Source organism: Ambystoma mexicanum, chromosome 5p (genome assembly GCF_040938575.1).
Source record: "Ambystoma mexicanum isolate Mex_15411 chromosome 5p, UKY_AmexF1_1, whole genome shotgun sequence".
NCBI classification, from domain to species: domain Eukaryota; kingdom Metazoa; phylum Chordata; class Amphibia; order Caudata; family Ambystomatidae; genus Ambystoma; species Ambystoma mexicanum.
This window is the reverse complement of record NC_090930.1, coordinates 909,791,444-909,810,572: the sequence shown is the minus strand read 5'-3', so window position 1 is coordinate 909,810,572 and position 19,129 is coordinate 909,791,444. Positions and strand designations below refer to the sequence as shown.

The window sequence follows — 19,129 nt, the reverse complement described above, 5'->3', positions numbered from 1 at the left end:
ACACGCTTACCGCAAGGGGCTCCCATGATCTAGAGCGAGCCAGAAGATCGAGGAGTGCTAGAGGATGAAGTGAGAGAAAGGGATGCAGCAGCAAAGGAGGCCGTAAAGGAAACTATGGACCAGACCAGGAGAGCGATGGTCAAGAAGTTCAAACAAGGACAAAAGGTGCTGGTAAAACAGTGAAAGCAGAGGAAGACAGATATCTGATATGGTAGAACCCCCTCAGAGTGACCAAAATAAAAAGGGTCCATGGTGACAGCAGCCAATACCCAAAGGGCTGCCACAAGGAATGTGTCGTTCTTCAAACACTTCAGGCCAGACAAAGACACTGCACAAGAGACAAAGGCACCCATTGAAGAAGGAGAGGAGAATGAGGAAAGTGTCTCGACACCAGCTGGAAGGGGAAACAAAGACGAGACAAGGGGGCGTCCCAAGCGGACCAGCAACAGGTCCTGCAGGCAGATCAAGGAGGTGTGACATCGATGTAAGGAGATATGTGAGGGGGAGGTGTTGCGAGGAAAAAGGCAGCATGGACTGAAGGGGTTAAGACAGAGAGAGGGAGAGACAATGCAGGAGGAAGAGGGAGGAAGAGACAATGCAGGAGGAAGAGGAGGGGCCTCAGGCAGGAAGAGGCAGTCAATTAAGAATAAAGATAGTTTAATGTACAACGTGTCCTGTCGTCCTTGCATGCATGGAGATTGAGGGATATAGCAGACGTGAAAATCTTTGTAGCCATTTTTCATGCTAACTCCCTTTAAGATCACACAGGGACCATATGCATGGGCTAGTATCATACAGATGTCTATTGCACTTCTTACCCATTGCCTACTAAACGACCAGGGAAAGTACACATCATATATGTGCTTTTTTGAATCTGTGTGATTTGGCCATGGCAGAATTGTTCACGGCAGAATTAACTAGTACATTTTGCCATAAAACCAATTTTTCTGCAGCCAAAATCCACACATCTATGCCCCCGCCCCAATACATCCCCCCACATACCTTTCCCAAGTTTGCTTCCTTCTGACCCTGCAGCGTCAGTTCAGTCCCTCTTACGTGGGTCGAATATGATACCGCAGGGTCTCCTTTTTTTTCTACAGTCACCCACCTCCAATACTCAGGAAGTGGGGGACATCCCTGCTACCCCCCATGACCATCCATATGGGAGAGGGGGACACCCCTGCAATCCCCGCTCCCCATGTTTGGTGGTGAATACCCAATTTGATCGATTTTAATCGATCGAATGGTACTGGCCGAATTCAGCCAGATGTACCATTCAATCAATTAAAAATCGATCAAATTGGGTAATACCGCTTTTTTGCTTGTAGGTTTTGAACATTACTTTTATTGAGATACTTACCTAAATATTGTTGTTCTGCTCCTGACTTACATCTTTGTAGAATATAGCCTGCCCTTCACCCAGACTACCTTTTCAGAGTTAGTGGAATTTTACTAAACACGTTTTTTATGTTTACCTTTATGTCTTAAACACAGCTGAGCTGATTTGTGATACACTTTTGGATGTAGTGCATAGATGCCTTTGTTCTCCCTTGCACTTCTTCTAGATAGAATAGCAGTTCATCACACTCATGCTTCTCCCCTGCATTTTAATCATAAGAAACTGGATACGATTAACCCCACTGTGTAGGCATATCGTGGTGTATGCCACAAAAGAATTCAATATTATTCAAAAGTAACATTTTTAAAATATGTGGATTTATCAAAGTACGTGTTATCGAGGCAATAATTTGTAACATGGTTCTGTTTTCCAGTGTTAACCGGTAAGCTGAAACACAGATTTTGAGTAGTGACATTTCTTTCTCATTCTGTTAAAGGAAAACCACTGCAGAAGAATAAAAATCCTCGGAGACTGTTACTATTGTGTATCAGGATTGACGCAGCCAAAAACAGACCATGCTCACTGCTGTGTTGAAATGGGGCTAGACATGATTGACACTATTACGTAAGTACCCACATTTGACCTGCAGTTTCTAGATGTGTGCTAGGAAGTCATTGTTGGGCCACTAAAATACAGTGTTTATTTTATTCGTGTTTTGGTGCATAAAAACATATACACATATGTGTGACTCATATATTGTTAAAATCCATATGAATAAATATCAGAACCCACATTGTGTTTCAGCACTGTTGCATATCTGTCAAAGTGACCAATGCCATATGTAGTACCCTCTCCAAGCCTCCGCTTTTTAGCCAACATCTCTTTTCATGATGCGGCTTGTAGGCATCTACTTATAATAGGAAAATCCTTAATTTCCAGAATGCAGCGTTTTGTCAGCCAGAAGGCTAAGGCTTGCTGAATATAAAACCCGCAGGATCTTAAGATGTCTGCCCTTGATCTCAGTGTGCCATACATTGCCCACAATCTCCCCCCTGCTGCTGGATTCGTTTATCGATCCTACCACCCTTTCTGATTTGTTAATGGCTTACCCCTTTCCTTGTATGGGAAGGCACTGGGGATGTTATTTGGATTGCATGGCTGCTGAGTTCGGGCTGAAACGCCCAGCCTTTCTTGATTCACTCTATGGCCTTGTCTCATCTCCACTCTGAACACACACTTGACTCCACACTGCTTCCCGGAATGCCCACAGATCATTTGTATTGTTGTCACTCTCTGTGTTATGCTCTTCTCTGCATCTCCTAGCGCTCTGTGGGATGACTCTCCCTCCCACATTGCTAAGCGGTTCCTGACTCCAGGAATCGTGCAGTCCCCTTCACCTTGTGGTACAATTTAGTAAACAACTTTCATATTGGAAACAATCTGGTGAGTCTAAATCCCAGTCCAGTCTATGGCTTTGGGGAAGAAGGAAGAGAGCCCACTTCTTTGCTTCCCCTCTCCCTCTTCAGAAATGAATTTGAGTTTATAAACAGTGATAGAAAGTTAGTTCTCACAGACCCTGAAGCTCGGTTTTTGTATGCCACTAAGAACTACTACTTGGGACAAAAAAAAAATAAGAGGTGCCCAGAGAGATCACTTTCGCCGTAGAGCATGGGACCTACAGAGCTACAATATTTGCTTGGCGTGAATCCCTGTTTACAAAATGAATTGGATGAATAGTCTAATGTTGAAAATTCAACTGGAATTTCGCTTGACAGTGGGAACAAGGGGCTACACAATTTACTACAGCCTGAATGGAAGAACAAAATCACTTCCCGAGATAACTGTGTCACTATACAAGGAATGAGGATCCAGGTGCAACATATATATATATATATATTACGCGGCCTGTGGTATAGGGCGTGTAGTTATGGTTAGGTTGCTCAACCCATAGGAAGTGCATTCACTGGGAGGCTTATAACTTTGCCTCAACCACCCCCAGATAAATCCTCAACAAACTTTGCAAAAAAAAGTATATGCTGCCGTCAGATTGATTCTGTGAAATTTGGTCAAGGGCGGGACAAAGTTATAGTGGGGGTCCCAAAATGTGTGGTTTTCCTCACAGACGCAATGGAAAAAGAAATGTTACTCACGCCTACACCCCAACCCCCGGATGTATTTTCACCAAATTTGGGGAAACTGTAAATTGGGTGTACATTTGAGCAGTTGTATTTTTTAAACTGCCAAAAAGTAGGTTCAAAATAATTTGTGATATCTTGGTTTTCTGTCCACGGACTCACTTACCTATTTGGTCCATGGACACCCCTCTAGACCAATCGGGGGGCAGCATGATGTCCACAGACATCAGACATGCCCACTGATTGGATGGTGAAAAACGTGAGCTGCATCAGATATTTTGAAATGGTCGCCATGTTGGATTTGCAGACAGCCGCAAGTGTCCGCCGATAATGCAGTATTGAAAAAATCTGGAAAACACATTTTGGGTTATATGGTGGCTGAAAGAGGGCCTGGAAAGGGTGGGAGAGTGGACTAAGGATGATATGGGGCTGTTTTTATAGGTGGGAAAAGGGCTTGCAGGAGCGGCGCTGTCCATGGTCAATTCTTGTGTCCGTGGCCATCATTTCAAGGACAGGGGGTTCAGGGCGAGTTTTGTTATGTAATTATTATATGTTTTAATTATATTGTGGTTGTGGCTAGTGGCCTGATTCTTGGGGGCATGGCCATAGGCCCCAAGTATCTGGCCACTGGCCACAACCATTATAATAATATGTGTATAGTAATTATATTTACTGCCCTGTGCTATTCTGTCCACCTATCTGGGCATTTTAAGGATGCCTGGCATGGAAAGGGGACTGCAGAGACTGCGGAGAGTTGTGGATGTCCACAGACATCAGGGGATCAGACAATTAGGTTTCCTGGGTCTGGTGTAAAGGAAGAGAGGGTAGAAGGAGTTTTTTTTGGTGAGAGCACTGAAGATGGCTATGGCTCTGTCATTGAGGAGGGAGAGTGTATGGATTTTATAAGGTTCTTTAATCCAGTCATTGAAGGTGTATGCTGAAAATCATGGTATCTATGGAAGTATTGGATTGCAAGAAGTTTGTGGCATGCAGTTTGTGAGTTAAACTGGGCATGCTTACTGTCATTCTGTCAGACTATGGCACACTTTAAATGTCCAGACATTATAGTTGTGCATTGTGGAGGGAACAGTTTGGGGTATGTGACTGCACTGTGTTTGCAGTTTACCCTGAAGGATTATTTCAAAAGTCTAATGTTACTGTTTCCTGCTGCAAATGTAATTGTTTCCCTTAAATACATCAGAGGCAAACATGGAAATATGTAAACCTTTTCAGTATACAAATGGAAGAATCGCAGGAGCTTGTGAATACATTTATATCTGCTTTTTTATATGCAGCAGGAATGCCATTTTTTGAGAATGACAACATAAGGTCTGATGGTGTGAATCATTTCACAGATGTCAGAAATGAGATTTTTCTTTACAATGTTGAGAATGCATTGAAACAGTTCCTGTAAGAATATTGGAAGACAAGATGTAGAGGGTACAGAAATACTGTACATAAAAGCAAGAAAGGAAACACAAAGCTATTTGTTAACAAACTCCAAAAGAAACACACACAAAATAAAGGTTCTTTTCAGAGCCAACACTAAAGAATAAATAATTAAAATTGAGTTAAAACTCACCCCTATGCCTTCGATTTAACATTCCTCCCATTGACAGCGCGATAGTTTGTGGACATCAGGGCATTAGCTAATCAGGTTTCCTGGGTGTGGTGTACAGGATGAGAGGAGTTTTGTTTGGTGACAGCATTGAAGATGGCTATGGCTATGCCTTTGAGGAGGCAGAGTGTATGGATTTTGGGGACTCTGGGATCAGTTGGCTGAAGGTCTATTCTGAGCACTGTAGATTGGCTGAAATCTTGGATTCTATGAATTTGTAGTCTCATGGTATGGAGTGCAAGGAATGAAGTGGGCTGTCCTACTCCTGTTTTGTAACCAAAACCCCCCAGAAATGTGTCATTTATTACAACAAACTTGCGTGACAAGCATCAGCAAGGACCTAAAGAAGGATTTGGAAATCTGTCTTCCTCAAAGCACACAGCTGATTAGAGTAGGTGGGGGTCACATGGAGGTCATCCAGTAGAAATACAGCCCAGGTTTTGCACGACAGACTACAACTTTGCTCTCAAAGCATGCCACCTTGGCTGCTCTAATCTTTGGTACATCTCGAACAGTGGTGAACAAGTGACAGACTAGGGACTCACTCTGGGTGCTGGAGATAGGGACTTCCTCCACCTTATCTTCATGTTCCTCTTCATACAGATCTGTATCACCACGCCTGTTCCCCTGTCCAGGCCCTCCAGATGGTGACGGTGGTGGTGGCTGGGGAGGAGGAATGGCCATAACAGATGCCATTTTCAGTAAGATTCCAGGTCTCCCTAATAGCTTTCCAAAGCATGTGCTCTCTCCTGGATAGCCAGATTTGGAAAGAGGAAAAGTAATGGGTGGGTCGCTTCAGAGAAGCTGTCCATGAACTCTCTAGCTGCTACATTGGGGGGGGGGGTTGAGTTTAATATAAGGAACATGTAGGAACTTGAGGGTGTACTGGTAAAAACCTATGAAATTCAGTGAAAGACCTTTGTTAAAGGTACTTTATGGCTACAAGTAATACCGGAAAAATCCAGAAATTTACCAGTTATTACAAGAAACTTGCACGAAGAGCATCAGCAAGGACCTAAAGCATGTTTTTGCAAATTTGCCTTGTGTTTTACTTTTTCCCAAAAACTGCTGCATCCATGATATCCTCTGGATGCTGGAGGTAGGCATTTCTTCTATGTCATCTTCGTGGTCCTCTTGATTGTTTTGTGCATGATTGTGCTTTTTCTCTTGTGGAGGCCCTCCAGGTGTTGGTGGTGGTGGCGGCTCCTGGGGTGGAGTGATTGCCATGGCTGATGCCATTTTTTAAGTAAAATATTGTCCCAAGCATGTGCTTTCTCCTGGATTGCAGATGGAAAATTAGTAAGAATAAGTCTAGGATATATGCAAGGGTACATTTTCAACTTGAAACTTCCTAGATCAGTTGAAAATGCAGTTTTGAACTGTTTGTGAACACGTCATCACAGCGCGCATGTGTGGTCACGTAATGCTGTTCGAACAGTCCACAGTGACGTCAGACGTCTGTGAATACGGTGAACAGGAAATGTTGCTATAGAATTGCAGAAAGTTCATAGAAGTGTTAAAAATGTTGCTAGGAGGTGGGGAATGGCAACATTATTTCCTTGAAACTTTCTAGATTGGCTGACAATGCTGATATATTGAGGATAAGTATGATATTAGGAGGTTGCAGCACATTAGGGTGCACTGATAAAAACCTATTAAGTTAATTGAAAAAATGTTGTTGAAGGGGCGTTTTGGTTAAGATGCTCTAATAAAAACCCAGAAAATTCAGAGAAAAAACTTTGTTAAAGGGATGTTATGGTTACAAGTAAAACCGAAAACCCCCAGAAATTCACCAGTTATGGTAAGCTAAGCAACCATTTATTTTTACATTTATAAAGCGCTCACACAGCCCGCAGGCATCGAGGCGCTGTTACAGGAATTGTTTTTTTTCTTAGTTGCGTAATTGTGTTTTTTTTTTTTTTTTTTTGTCTTAGTTACGTATTTATAACACGCTTAAACACACAGAGGTTTCTAAGCGCGGACCCGGGGATCGAACCTGTTGTTGCTTCGTGTCGTCTTGCTTGCAAAACGCGCACGCTGCCGCTGAGCTATCCTCCCGGGACAACCATAACTCGTGCCTCCACCATGCACTGCTAAGACTAACACCCAATACATCAAATATGACATCACAATTGTGATCCCCATTAAGGGTCAGAGTGGAGTAAGGGGGTGGGTGTGGGGAGGAATATAGGAGGCAGAAAGGGATGGGTGTCAGAGCCCCCCTTTAGGGGCATATATGAAAATGGATCTAGTGAGTTTGATGAAGAAGATTTGCGCAAAGTGAAATGGCAGGCTGAATAATCAGAGAAGGTTGATTCAGAGAAGACTCACAGATCCCCCGGCGGTAGTAGCACCAAAAATCAGCAAAATCACAGTGGATTTACCCCCAGCTCAGAGCTGGGGGTAAATCTGCCAATCCCGTGATTTGGTGGACCCTTAAATGCGGCGGTAACAGCGTTACTGCTGCATTTAAGGGTTACCGCCAAACTCGTGATGAGGCAGTCAGTGTGGATGGCCCAACAGGGCTTACCTCGGGAGCAAGGGCAGTTGGGTTCCAGCTCGGACCATGAAGGCCCAGGTGTTCTGACGGTAATGGGGTCCAGACAGCTGCAACCGGCCTTGATCAGCATCCTTTGACAGGGGCTGACTTCACTTGCCAGCTGCCATGGCCATGATTAGTTGGTTTGCAGGACGGCCAATCAGCAGCAACAAGGGTCATCAAAGCAGAGTCGGGCATCTTTGTGGTTGCAATGATGCAAGTGTGAACAAAGCAACCTGTGAGAAATTAGGTGGCATGGTGTCAAATGTTTGTGTACCATGGCCCCCAGAGCAGACTGTGGCTGAAGATTGTGACTGTTCATTGTGGTGCAGGAAAAATAATTGTGTGGATTTTCCCCATGAGAGCCATTGCAGAGAGGTGGATATACCTATAAGTTAGTTGATGGTACTACTGAAAAAAGTTTGCTTCGAGGTAAGGTATATAAAAAACATACTTTTACTGTTTTTAAATAGGCTTGGTAATACAAGTAATAATACCAACCAGAGAAAGACACAGGGAAAATGTTGGACGTTGGGACCATTCCCTGATTCAACCTACCAATAACAAAACAGTAGATCCCAACAACCTTATATTGTTTCTCTAGACCTCGAACCACATTATCATTCACTTCAGTATACAATCATTTTAATTGACAATATCCCCCTTCTCAAGCAGAAGCACACAATCGTAATCGATACATTCTTATCTTTATTAATATTCAGCCAATTGTTTTACAAACTTATACAAAATACAATCAAATGAATCACATTTCAAAATGCCAATAAAGTGACATGTGCTTTGTGAAACCTAGTATCCTAAAAGTTCACACACCTAGCAAAAGCATAAAAAGAATAGCAGCAATTATACAGCTAACCACTCTTCACTGTTGGTCAATACTCCTAATACCCTTCAGTTCGAAGGTATACTCAACTAAACAGAATAAATCTACAGTTGGCGGATACCTCTAACTAGGTCCTAAAACTATTAAATACATTTGTTTTCTACACTGTTGAATATTGCAGTGGTTTTTCCATTTCCTAACATGATTTGTTCTTAAACTTGCTGAAGGAGATTTTAAAGAACTTCTTCAGGGGAACGAAGGTGACAGATAAAATCTTCACACCCATCCGCTGTGACACTATGTACGGTGTTAGGTGAAAGTTGACTGACTCTACAATTCAAATTCTCTGTTTGAGGCTATAGAAACAATACAAACAGCTCAAATTAATGCTGTTGTTAAATAACAGTCTTCTACTATAAGTAAATTAATACCTTAAAAGGGACTCACTGTAGTCAAATCCAAACGTGTAGACACACAGTGTGGTTAAGATGCCTAATCAATAGGCTGCAATCTGTGAGAATGTGACATGATAGACCATGAGGGGAATGTTGGCACATATCAAAACATATTCTTACCAACAGTTGGAGACAACAATATGTCAAGGTAACAATATGTACCTAGTGCTAACATCATGCTGGCACAATTCCTGCTCATCTGTACATGTTAACTGACTTCGGAACAGAAAGGTGATACTCGACACCAAGAACTGTGTCAGAAGTTATATAAAAAAAAAGACTAATATCCTCTAACAGTGTAAAATACCATGTCTATCTCACGGGTCACTTGTGTGCAAGTCTCCATAAACAAAAAAGAGAGAGAGAGACTCGATGATATTAACAGACTATAGTAGCATGCTAACGTACCTTAGAGGCATGTACTGCTTGCGACTTTGGCATTATGTCCATTTGTTATCACAACAATGATGTCTGCATAAATGCAGCGGGACTGTCTGTTCGCAACTCTGACGTGACCGCTGCAGAAAACAGAACGCACATGTCGTTACAGTCAAAGGAAGAAAATAACAAAGTGTGCCACTAGGCTCAGCTATGTAAAGCCCACATTAATAGTTAAAATGTCATCTCTCTGTCAAAGGCAGTAACAATTGCCTCAAACTTACTTTCCTGCACTCAAATGTGCTCGTAGTCTCGGGATATGCGCACTACGCCAAATCGTGTCAACCTGGAGTCTTCCGTGTACAACCGAACTGGCCCACTAGTGGCGAAAATAAAGTAGAGGCTTGAATTGCATGCAGTTCCTCTACCATTACGTACACTCTCTGGTGCAGGGTCCGCACAGAAGGCCATCTTGGTATGGTGTTAGTAACAACACACTACTAATTTTAGCCATGAAAAATAGTGGTACACCGGATCTTGTATAGTATCAGAAACAGACTCTTAAAACACCACATATAGACATAATAGGGTTAGCTGTCCAAGATACTTGAAAGAAAGTTTTTACTAGCCCAAAGGTGCCTATAAATTGTGCCAATCTATCATCTCATTCAATCCTACTTCTACTGAATGGCACAAAAATATTATCCATTGCTCTTTCTCATATGCCAATTTGAGCAGCCGACGCGAGGTAAGAAAGCCCATCCGGGCCCTGCACACCTCTATTGGTGGCAACTAGGCCCCCAGTCCCCCGGCGCATCCCTCTCCCACCCCGCACCCTCTTCCGGATTCCCGCTCCCCTCCCGCCTCCCAACCCGCCCATCCCCGCTCTGATTGGGCCGTGAGCCCTGGCCCAAAGGGTCTAGCGACGCTCCTCGCGCCGGCCCCTGCATTCACTGCAGGCAGCCGACGCGAGGTAAGAAAGCCCATCCGGGCCCTGCACACCTCTATTGGTGGCAACTAGGCCCCCAGACCCCCGGCGCATCCCTCTCCCACCCCGCACCCTCTTCCGGATTCCCGCTCCCCTCCCGCCTCCCAACCCGCCCATCCCCGCTCTGATTGGGCCGTGAACCCTTCATCACTGGTCCTCCCAGGGCAGCCCTCTGCCCGGCAGCCCCATCGGCTAAGGACCCATGGCCAAGGGCGGCTCCAGGAAGTGTCAGCAGGTGTCCGCAGGGGACGCCAAGGAAGCCAACAACCAACAGACACCACCAAAACCGTGAGTGTGGAATGGGTAGGGGAGTAGAGCAATCACTCCACTCCAGAAAGCCCACGCCACTCTATCTTACCACCAAATAACATATATTACCATAATGTTAGCATGTCCACTCCTAGACGGAATTGTGAAAGTTAGCATGTCCACTCTAAAACTGTGAAAGTTAGCATGTCCACTCCTAGACGGAATTGTGAAAGTTAGCATGTCCACTCCTAGACGGAATTGTGAAAGTTAGCATGTCCACTCTAAAACTGTGAAAGTTAGCATGTCCACTCCTAGACGGAATTGTGAAAGTTAGCATGTCCACTCTAAAACTGTGAAAGTTAGCATGTCCACTCCTAGACGGAATTGTGAAAGCTAGCATGTCCACTCCTAGACGGAATTGTGAAAGCTAGCATGTCCACTCCTAGACGGAATTGTGAAAGCTAGCATGTCCACTCCTAGACGGAATTGTGAAAGCTAGCATGTCCACTCCTAGACGGAATTGTGAAAGCTAGCATGTCCACTCCTAGACGAAATTGTGAAAGTTAGCATGTCCACTCTAAAACTGTGAAAGTTGGCATGTCCACTCTAGACTGAATTGTGAAAGTTAGCATGTCCACTCTAAAACTGTGAAAGTTGGCATGTCCACTCCTAGACAGAATTGTGAAAGTTAACATGTCCACTCTAAAACTGTGAAAGTTAGCATGTCCACTCCTAGACGGAATTGTGAAAGCTAGCATGTCCACTCCTAGACGTAATTGTGAAAGCTAGCATGTCCACTCCTAGACGAAATTGTGAAAGTTAGCATGTCCACTCTAAAACTGTGAAAGTTGGCATGTCCACTCTAGACTGAATTGTGAAAGTTAGCATGTCCACTCTAAAACTGTGAAAGTTGGCATGTCCACTCCTAGACGGAATTGTGAAAGTTAACATGTCCACTCTAAAACTGTGAAAGTTAGCATGTCCACTCCTAGACGGAATTGTGAAAGTTGGCATGCCCACTCCTAGATGGAATTGTGAAAGTTAGCATGTCCACTCTTAGACGGAATTTGTGAAAGTTAGCATGTCCACTCTAGAACTGTGAAAGTTAGCATGTCCACTCTAGAACTGTGAAAGTTAGCATGTCCACTCCTAGACGGAATTGTGAAAGTTAGGATGTCCACTCTAGAACTGTGAAAGTTAGCATGTCCACTCCTAGACGGAATTTGTGAAAGTTAGCATGTCCACTCTAGAACTGTGAAAGTTAGCAAGTCCACTCTAGAACTGTGAAAGTTAGCATGTCCACTCCTAGACGGAATTGTGAAAGTTAGCATGTCCACTCCAAAACTGTGAAAGTTGGCATGTCCACTCCTTGGCGGAATTGTGAAAGTTAGCATGTAAAAGTTGCATTTAGAAAGTGTGCCCTACAGCCTCTCCGTCAAGCTTAGAAATGTGCCCAATAGCCTCTCTGGTAAATTGAATTTAGATGTGTGCCCAAGATCCTCTGTGAAAGATGCATTTAGAAATGAGCCCAATAGCCACTCTATGAAAATTGCATTCAGTAGTGTGCCCAATAGACACTCTGGAAAGCCGCATTTAGAAATGAACCCAATAGTCACTCTGGAAAGTTCCATTAGAAGTGTGCCCAATAACCTCGCTGTGAATTTAGTAGTGTTCCCAATAACCACTCTGTGAAAGTTGCTTTCAGAAGTGTGCCCAACAACCCCTCTGTGAAATTTAGAGGTGTACCCATTAGCCGCAATGAGTTACATTTAGAGGTGTGCCCAATAGCCTCCCTGGTAAATTGAATTTAGAAATGTTCCTAATAGCCTCGCTGGAAAACTGAATTTGGAAGTATCCCCAATAGCCTCGCTGGAAAATGAAGTTAATAGTGCGCCCAGTAGCCTCTCTGTGGAAAATTGAATTTAGATATGGGCCCTATATCCTCTGTGAAAGCTGCATCTAGAAGTGTGCCCATTAGCCACACTGTGAAAGCTGCATTTAGAAGTGCTACCAATAGCATCCGTGAAAGTTGATTATAGAAGTGTATCCAATAGACACCCTGGAAAGTCTCAAGTAGAAGTCTGCCCAATAACCTCTCTGAAAAATTGAACTTAGAAATGTAGCCCAGTAGACGCTCTGTGAAAATTTGCATTTAGAAGTGTACCCAATAGCCTCCGCGAGTGTTACACTTAGAAGTGTGCCTAGTAGCCTCGCTGATAAACTGAATTTAGAAACGTTCCCAATAGCCTCTGTATGGAAAATTATACTTAGAAGTTCGCCCGGTAGCCTCTCTGTGAAAGTGATTTTAGAAGTTTGCACATTGAAAGAGCATATAACCATTCTTACCACACCCCACGCTTACTCTCTCCTTTACATCACCACTCAACTAGAACACAGAGATACTATGACACCATTCGGTATAACTGTTCCCATACGAACATCCACCGCTTACTCCACATCAATCTATGTAAACACTGCTGGTCTCACACCCCCAGCCAGGCGTTCTCCTCAGGCCTAACGCAGCCACATCCGTTCCGGATAAATCCTGCCAGAACGAACACATTCTCCTGATCTCTCAACCACCACACCTACCAATAAGAATCAGCTAATACTTTGTGTACCGCACGAGCTGCACACATATCCGGTGCACACACGCACCTTTTGACTCTCCCTACTCTCTCTACTGATCTGAACTTCGGTTCCCAAGGGCGTTCAACCTACCAGCGCCTTCAGACCATACCAATGGTATATAAGGCGCTATATAAGTGCAAAATAACAATAACAATAACAATATAGTCTTTTTTAGCATTTTCTGATGTGTCAAATGGAGAAATCTACAACAAGACAATCCATCTCATTGTGTCTCTTGAGTGCCCCAAAGTAACAAAGTGGCCTACCAATGGAGCTTCAGAGCCCTATTCTTAATGCAAATTCTGTGCTCTGCGTCTTGATTTTCCTTTCTGTCATGCCTATATATAGTTTGTTGCACGGACACCATATGGCATATACTACCGAGCTGGAGTTACAGTTTGTAAACTTTTGCACTCATGGTCTGCCAGTCCAAGATTAACTTCCTTTGTTCTTTTGGCAAATGTACAGTTAACGCACATACCACAAGGGGTATGACCAGTTGGTTTGGATAATCCCCACGCTTCTGTAATGCTCATCTGTGACTGGTCCAGTTTAGCGATCTCATTCTTTGTGAGTAAATCTTTTAAGATAGCTCCATGTTTGAATGCACAAAGTGGTGGTTTGAAAGGACAGTCTCCCTAGCCTGGCTTTTGAGCACCATCAAGTAATTATTCAGTAGAAATAACAAAACCAACACAACACTAATCTATCAAACATGTATACAGTAACAAGTGGCCAAAAGGGATAATCCACAACCAGCAAAGAAAGGGGTTTTACAGTGCAATATCTCTATGGCAGTCCTTCACAATGCACACCCTAGCTAAGAGGCAGTCCAGCCCCTAAGATGAGAGAGCCTTGAGCGCAAAAGTACTTTTGGTGCTGGCGCGCGCAATTAACTCAAAATGGGGTCTCTTCAAGGGGCTTTAGCAACTCATGAAGGTGGGTGGGGCAGTGAAGAATAAGTTCCCACTGTTCGAGGAGGGTTTCCCCAAGAGGGCAGAACTGGATCCAAGAGTTGGGAATAACTCGGTAGCACAGGCTACCTCGATAAAGAAGAGGGACCCTCATTGGATACTCGTGTGTAAAAATGGATGGATGTGTCAGGGACCACCAGTAAGGGTTGCAAGTAATCGCCAACCCTCAGCGCACTCCACACTTGAGCCTACTTCGGTCGCAGGTTCAAATCCGGCAGTTGCGGGGTTCTGCAGCTTTCAGAGGCTGCGTCCAGGAATGATTTTGTGGCGGGACAGTGGCAATATATCTGCTCTGATGAAGGAATCAGGCCAGTTCCACTGCAGTGAGTCGTGGGGCACAGGGGGGCACAGTAGCAAGGCACCCACGAAGTTCGTAACCACTGCTGGGTGACACAGTGACTGCATATGCTCCTGTTCAGGCATACTCTCCTAATTCCAGACCTAGGAATGCTATGTGTACCCAACTCGGCAGGAGAGTGCCTTATAGCCAGTGCTTACAGTCACCAAAGGCTCAAGTCAAAACTCGAAAAAGCAGTGGTTCCAAGGCAAAGGTCGCATACTAGCTGGTCAGTTCACTAGGCGGTCCAAGAACGCTTCCGAAAAGGCATGCTTTCAGGTTAAGTTGGAGGTGCCGAGAATAGTTGTTCCCACTATTCCAATGAGACGGAGCGCCCTTGCAGGCATTCTAGGTCTGATCAGAAACAGGGGGTCTGACAGGACAACAGTGGGCCCAACCCTTCCATTGGGTCACAAGCGGTTCGGAGGATCTGCTTTTTTGACTCAGGATACTTGGCTCCTTTACTAAGTTCAGTGCGAACTTAGAAGATTGACCTGAAATGGTTGTACAATGCCTTCTCTTATCCAAAATCTCATTTGCGCCAACATGAAGAGAAACCAATAGGAGATCTGCTCACATACAGCCATCACAGACATGGACCAATCAAGGACCACAGTAGTCCCGGTCATGCCAGCACACCAGACATATGGCACCCAGGATGTGTATTGGAATCAGACAGCTCCAGCCCACATCCTGGAGGCACACACACAAGGCATGCAGAAGTCCATGAAAGCTTTGGTTTGCACGGGGGTCTGCATAATCAAATAAGGAATTTCCTGGGTCTGGGGAAGGCAAAGGGATAAGATGGCCAAATGGCAGAACAAAGGACCTCTGTCCCCCGGGCCCAGGTACCTGCTCACCCTGCCACCCTCCTGCACTGCCTCCCAGCCACCCCTTGCACTGGGGACTGTATTTGTACCCACACAGCCCCGCCATGTGTGCCTCTTTTTCTGCACTTATCAGACCATCCAGTCTGCTGCCTTAAACACAGTACTTGCCACTTGTTGGCTGCACTACCACTGTTTATTGCCTCAATGTTCTATTTATTATTATTTATTCTGCTCTCCTCTGCTCCTCACTTTCTACTCTCCTCCTTCCATGCACTTTTTCCCTTTTTCCCCATTCCCGTGCACTTGCGCGTTCTCAATGTCACTGGGCCTAGTAAGATCATTGTTGTTTTGTGTTCTCCCCTGTTCCCCTCCCTTGCCTAGTCACGCTCTGAAACACTTGTGTACGAGCGCGATACAAATAACATATCATATCATATCGTGGCCATTTTAGGAACTGGCCACTGTCCTGGGGAAAACACGATAAATGCATTTTGGAGCATTGAAAAGAGTTGAAAACACATAAAAGTAACAGCTGCAACCAGCTCTGTCCAAGGCACACTTGTACATTCACCAACAAATCCTTTGAGGGTATCTAGGGCCTTAAAAATGAAAAAAGGGAGCCAGCACACTGTAGTATAAGGCACTTTGTGGACTGATAAAATGTTACTAGAGAAGAGTGACACAGTGAAAGACTAATGGGAACAAAGTCTCCCTGTACTGACTGTCTTAAAGGCATGTCAGTTTCCCCATAACAAAATGAGAAAAAGCCCAGCAGAGTACAACAGAAGGCTGGGCTCCACTGACAAAAGTCAGGCTAGGATGGTCAGACAACAGCAACAAGTTGGGAGGTACACATCTAGAGGGAAAATTACCCATAAATGGAAATCTTTCCTAACACTGTCTCACCCACTAGTCCCCAGGGATTTTCATGCGGATGTCCAGGACATTGCTTTTGGATCCAGTTCCTGCGGTGGACCACTGAGGCAGGATTGCCTGGGTGAGGGGTTTTGGGGAGTGGTTGTGAGACACTGGATGGTGAGACACGGTATCTCCTTCCTTATAACACCTTTAAGCCATCCTACCAAGTATGATATTTAGGAACTCCAACCCCCCCTTACAAAATGAACACCTTCCCATGGACAGCCCGCTATGAGAGAAAATTGACTAATACCCAAGCCGTATACCTGACGTGTTCCAACACAATGGTCAGGCAGGGTCAGGCAATTACTGACATCACACACACCTGACTTCAATTAAGCTTCCCCACACAGATGAAAGGAGGAGCACAAGAGCACACTCTGAGCAAGGCAAAGCACACAAGGAAACAGCAGTTCGAAGATGGCAGTTTAACAAGAGGATAAAGATGGTGAAACAGAAGGGGATTGCAAGGAGGGAAGTTCCCTTGACCTTTTCGACAAGGAGCCATTGCTTTCATGAACCCTCGAGATTGAAAAGTGTAAGACCAGGAAAACAGGCTGAAGAATCCTGCATTGTGTGTCGGAAATACCCGGTGCCCTCCCGTGTCAAGAATCAAGGCGGGAAGAGTTACCAGCCGTGGTACTGTCCTTGGCGTCAAGAACAAAGCAACGTCAGTGGAACCAACAAAGCCGGTGAGTTGGGAAGACTGATACCGGTCTGTGTTGAAGACAATGTTTCAAGCGGCAGCATTGGATGGTGAATGCTGGAACGAACATTGTTTGAAATATCTGGGATAAAAGATGAATGTAAAGTAGAACTGTTGATGATTGATTGAACTTTGAAACAAAGATACAATAATTTTGACTGAGTGGTCCGACACCACGTGGGTGCTCAATGGAAGGTCTCTTTAAGGCATCCAGCTGAAAAGTGGAAGAATTGTAGAGAATTGTGAATTGAAGTGGTCCTACGATGGGTCAAGCAAAACTCGGTGCACAATTGAAAGTCTTTGATTTTGATACAGTAAAGAACATTTGTGGCAAAGCTGATAAACTTCGTCCGAGCCCGGCAGAGAGAGATCAATTGAAAGCTTGGTGTTAAATTGGGTCTGAGCCCAACCTAGGGGGATCCAGGCCGACGTGAAAATCACCTGAGAAGGTTTTGTGTTGCAGTGGGTTTGGGCCCAGTGGAGGGGGATCTGCGGTGAACTGAAAATCACCCGAAAATGTGTACATGTGAAACCCTAAGGAAAAACGAACTTTGTTGTTTTTAGTTTTGCATCAGGCCCAATGGAAAAGAGGCTTTGAATGGCAAAGAAACAGTGACACAGAAGGCCACAATGTTGACATTTTAAACTGCACCCTTGTGCTAGAGAAGCCAAAAACTGTGCTAAGCTAGAAGTTGCCGCCTTGCCCAGTGCTGAAAAGGTGAGGAAGGGAAGCTGACTGCTTGAATATCCTGACATATGATTTCTTGAACACTTTTCTTTTGCATAACATTGTTTCCCACAGTATCTGTATTTAGAAGTAAGGATTTGCAATATGTTAATTAATATAGGCCCCTTCATTTTGTCAAGACACCAATAGGACTGCTTTATTACTATTTGATGGTCATAGCTTGCTCCCATCTTTAGATTTAGAATTAGATAGGCATTGTTCAAACCCATTTGAAGTTCAAAAAACACTGTTGAATTGTGATCACTCTTGTTTGTCTTACAGTTTGATGCCATGCTTTCTTTACAACTGTCTCAAAAATGTCCTTAAAAGATGGACGCTGGTTGATGCTTGTTGTGGCACTCTTAGCTCCTTCGCAGGGCTTGTGTCATCCTTTATGGTGGACTGCCCAAAGCTGAGGAGAGTGTTTGCAGACAACGGCCTTGTCATTTGTTCGGAGACTCTCTGGCATTTCCCATCAAGGAAGATTGGTGGCAGAACATAGCAGGGCTCACTGTGTGCTGGCTGGGTACCAGTTCTGGAGCTGCTGGACGGATCCTCTGAGTCTGGTATCTCCCTCTGTTCCCTGTGAGATGTTTAGGGGAGTGATCTTGCTTCCCTCTTGGAAGTCCTGGCCTTCCTTCACTGGGGGAAGCTATAAGACCGACTGTAACTTCAGCCAGGGTCCACATGAGTCCTTCTTCTTACCCCTTTAGAAGTCATCAGATGATCTGCTAAGTGAGGGGCTCAGCCCACTTTTAAAGCCAAATGGGGCCCTGTGATTGGTGCAGGCTTAGCTTACCTTAAGGAACCAATCATGGGTCCCCACAAACAAACCTCTGTTATGCGTGAGATCAGGACCAGAGTGGTTTTCAACAGGAAAAGGTAAGGGAGGACAACATGTACTCATAAATCCCACCCATATTCCTGTCTGTTGTAGATCAAAATGTCTCTCTAGTTAACTGAGCGCTTTGTGACTCCTGATCAAAGCTCAGGTCTCCCTTGAGGTTTGTGATGAGAGCAGACTTCTTGTCTCCCTTAGGTCACATAATTCTTCTCTCTGAAAAGGGCCCTCTCTACAGGGGTTGCCTACAGTAAATAGTGGACCCAGGCATGCCATTCACTGCCTTTCATAGAGAGGGATGGGAGCTAGCTTCAAGTTTACACATTGCATATCTAAGAGGTGTTAGTCCTGACTCCCTTTTGTCTGTTCTGTGACCAAGCCTGTCTCAGGCCTGTTTCAACTCTTATCAGTATGCACTGCCACCAGCAGATTTAGATGATAGCGAGCCTTTGATATTTTAATTAGGTTGGCCATGGCTGGAGGAAGGTGTTGCCTTCCCCCTCTGAGATGCTTTTGATGTGCTCATGGCTGTCACATTCCAGCTGAACATGCAAGGGGAGGACGGCGCCTGTAGGCTATGTCCTCACGGGGTACCCTCGACCATCGGTTTCTTCTGCAATAAA

The 19,129-nt window shown here is 44.6% G+C and overlaps 1 protein-coding gene across 2 annotated transcripts in view; it reads left to right on the top strand.

Annotated features, from left to right (window-relative positions):
• ADCY1 (adenylate cyclase 1) overlaps positions 1–19,129 on the top strand; it is a 2,048,432-nt gene that overhangs the window by 1,051,459 nt on the left and 977,844 nt on the right. For both annotated transcript variants that reach the window (XM_069613341.1, XM_069613342.1), the window contains exon 5: positions 1,836–1,963. In XM_069613341.1, the coding sequence (XP_069469442.1) occupies positions 1,836–1,963 (128 nt within the window). The remainder of the gene's footprint in view (positions 1–1,835; positions 1,964–19,129) is intronic.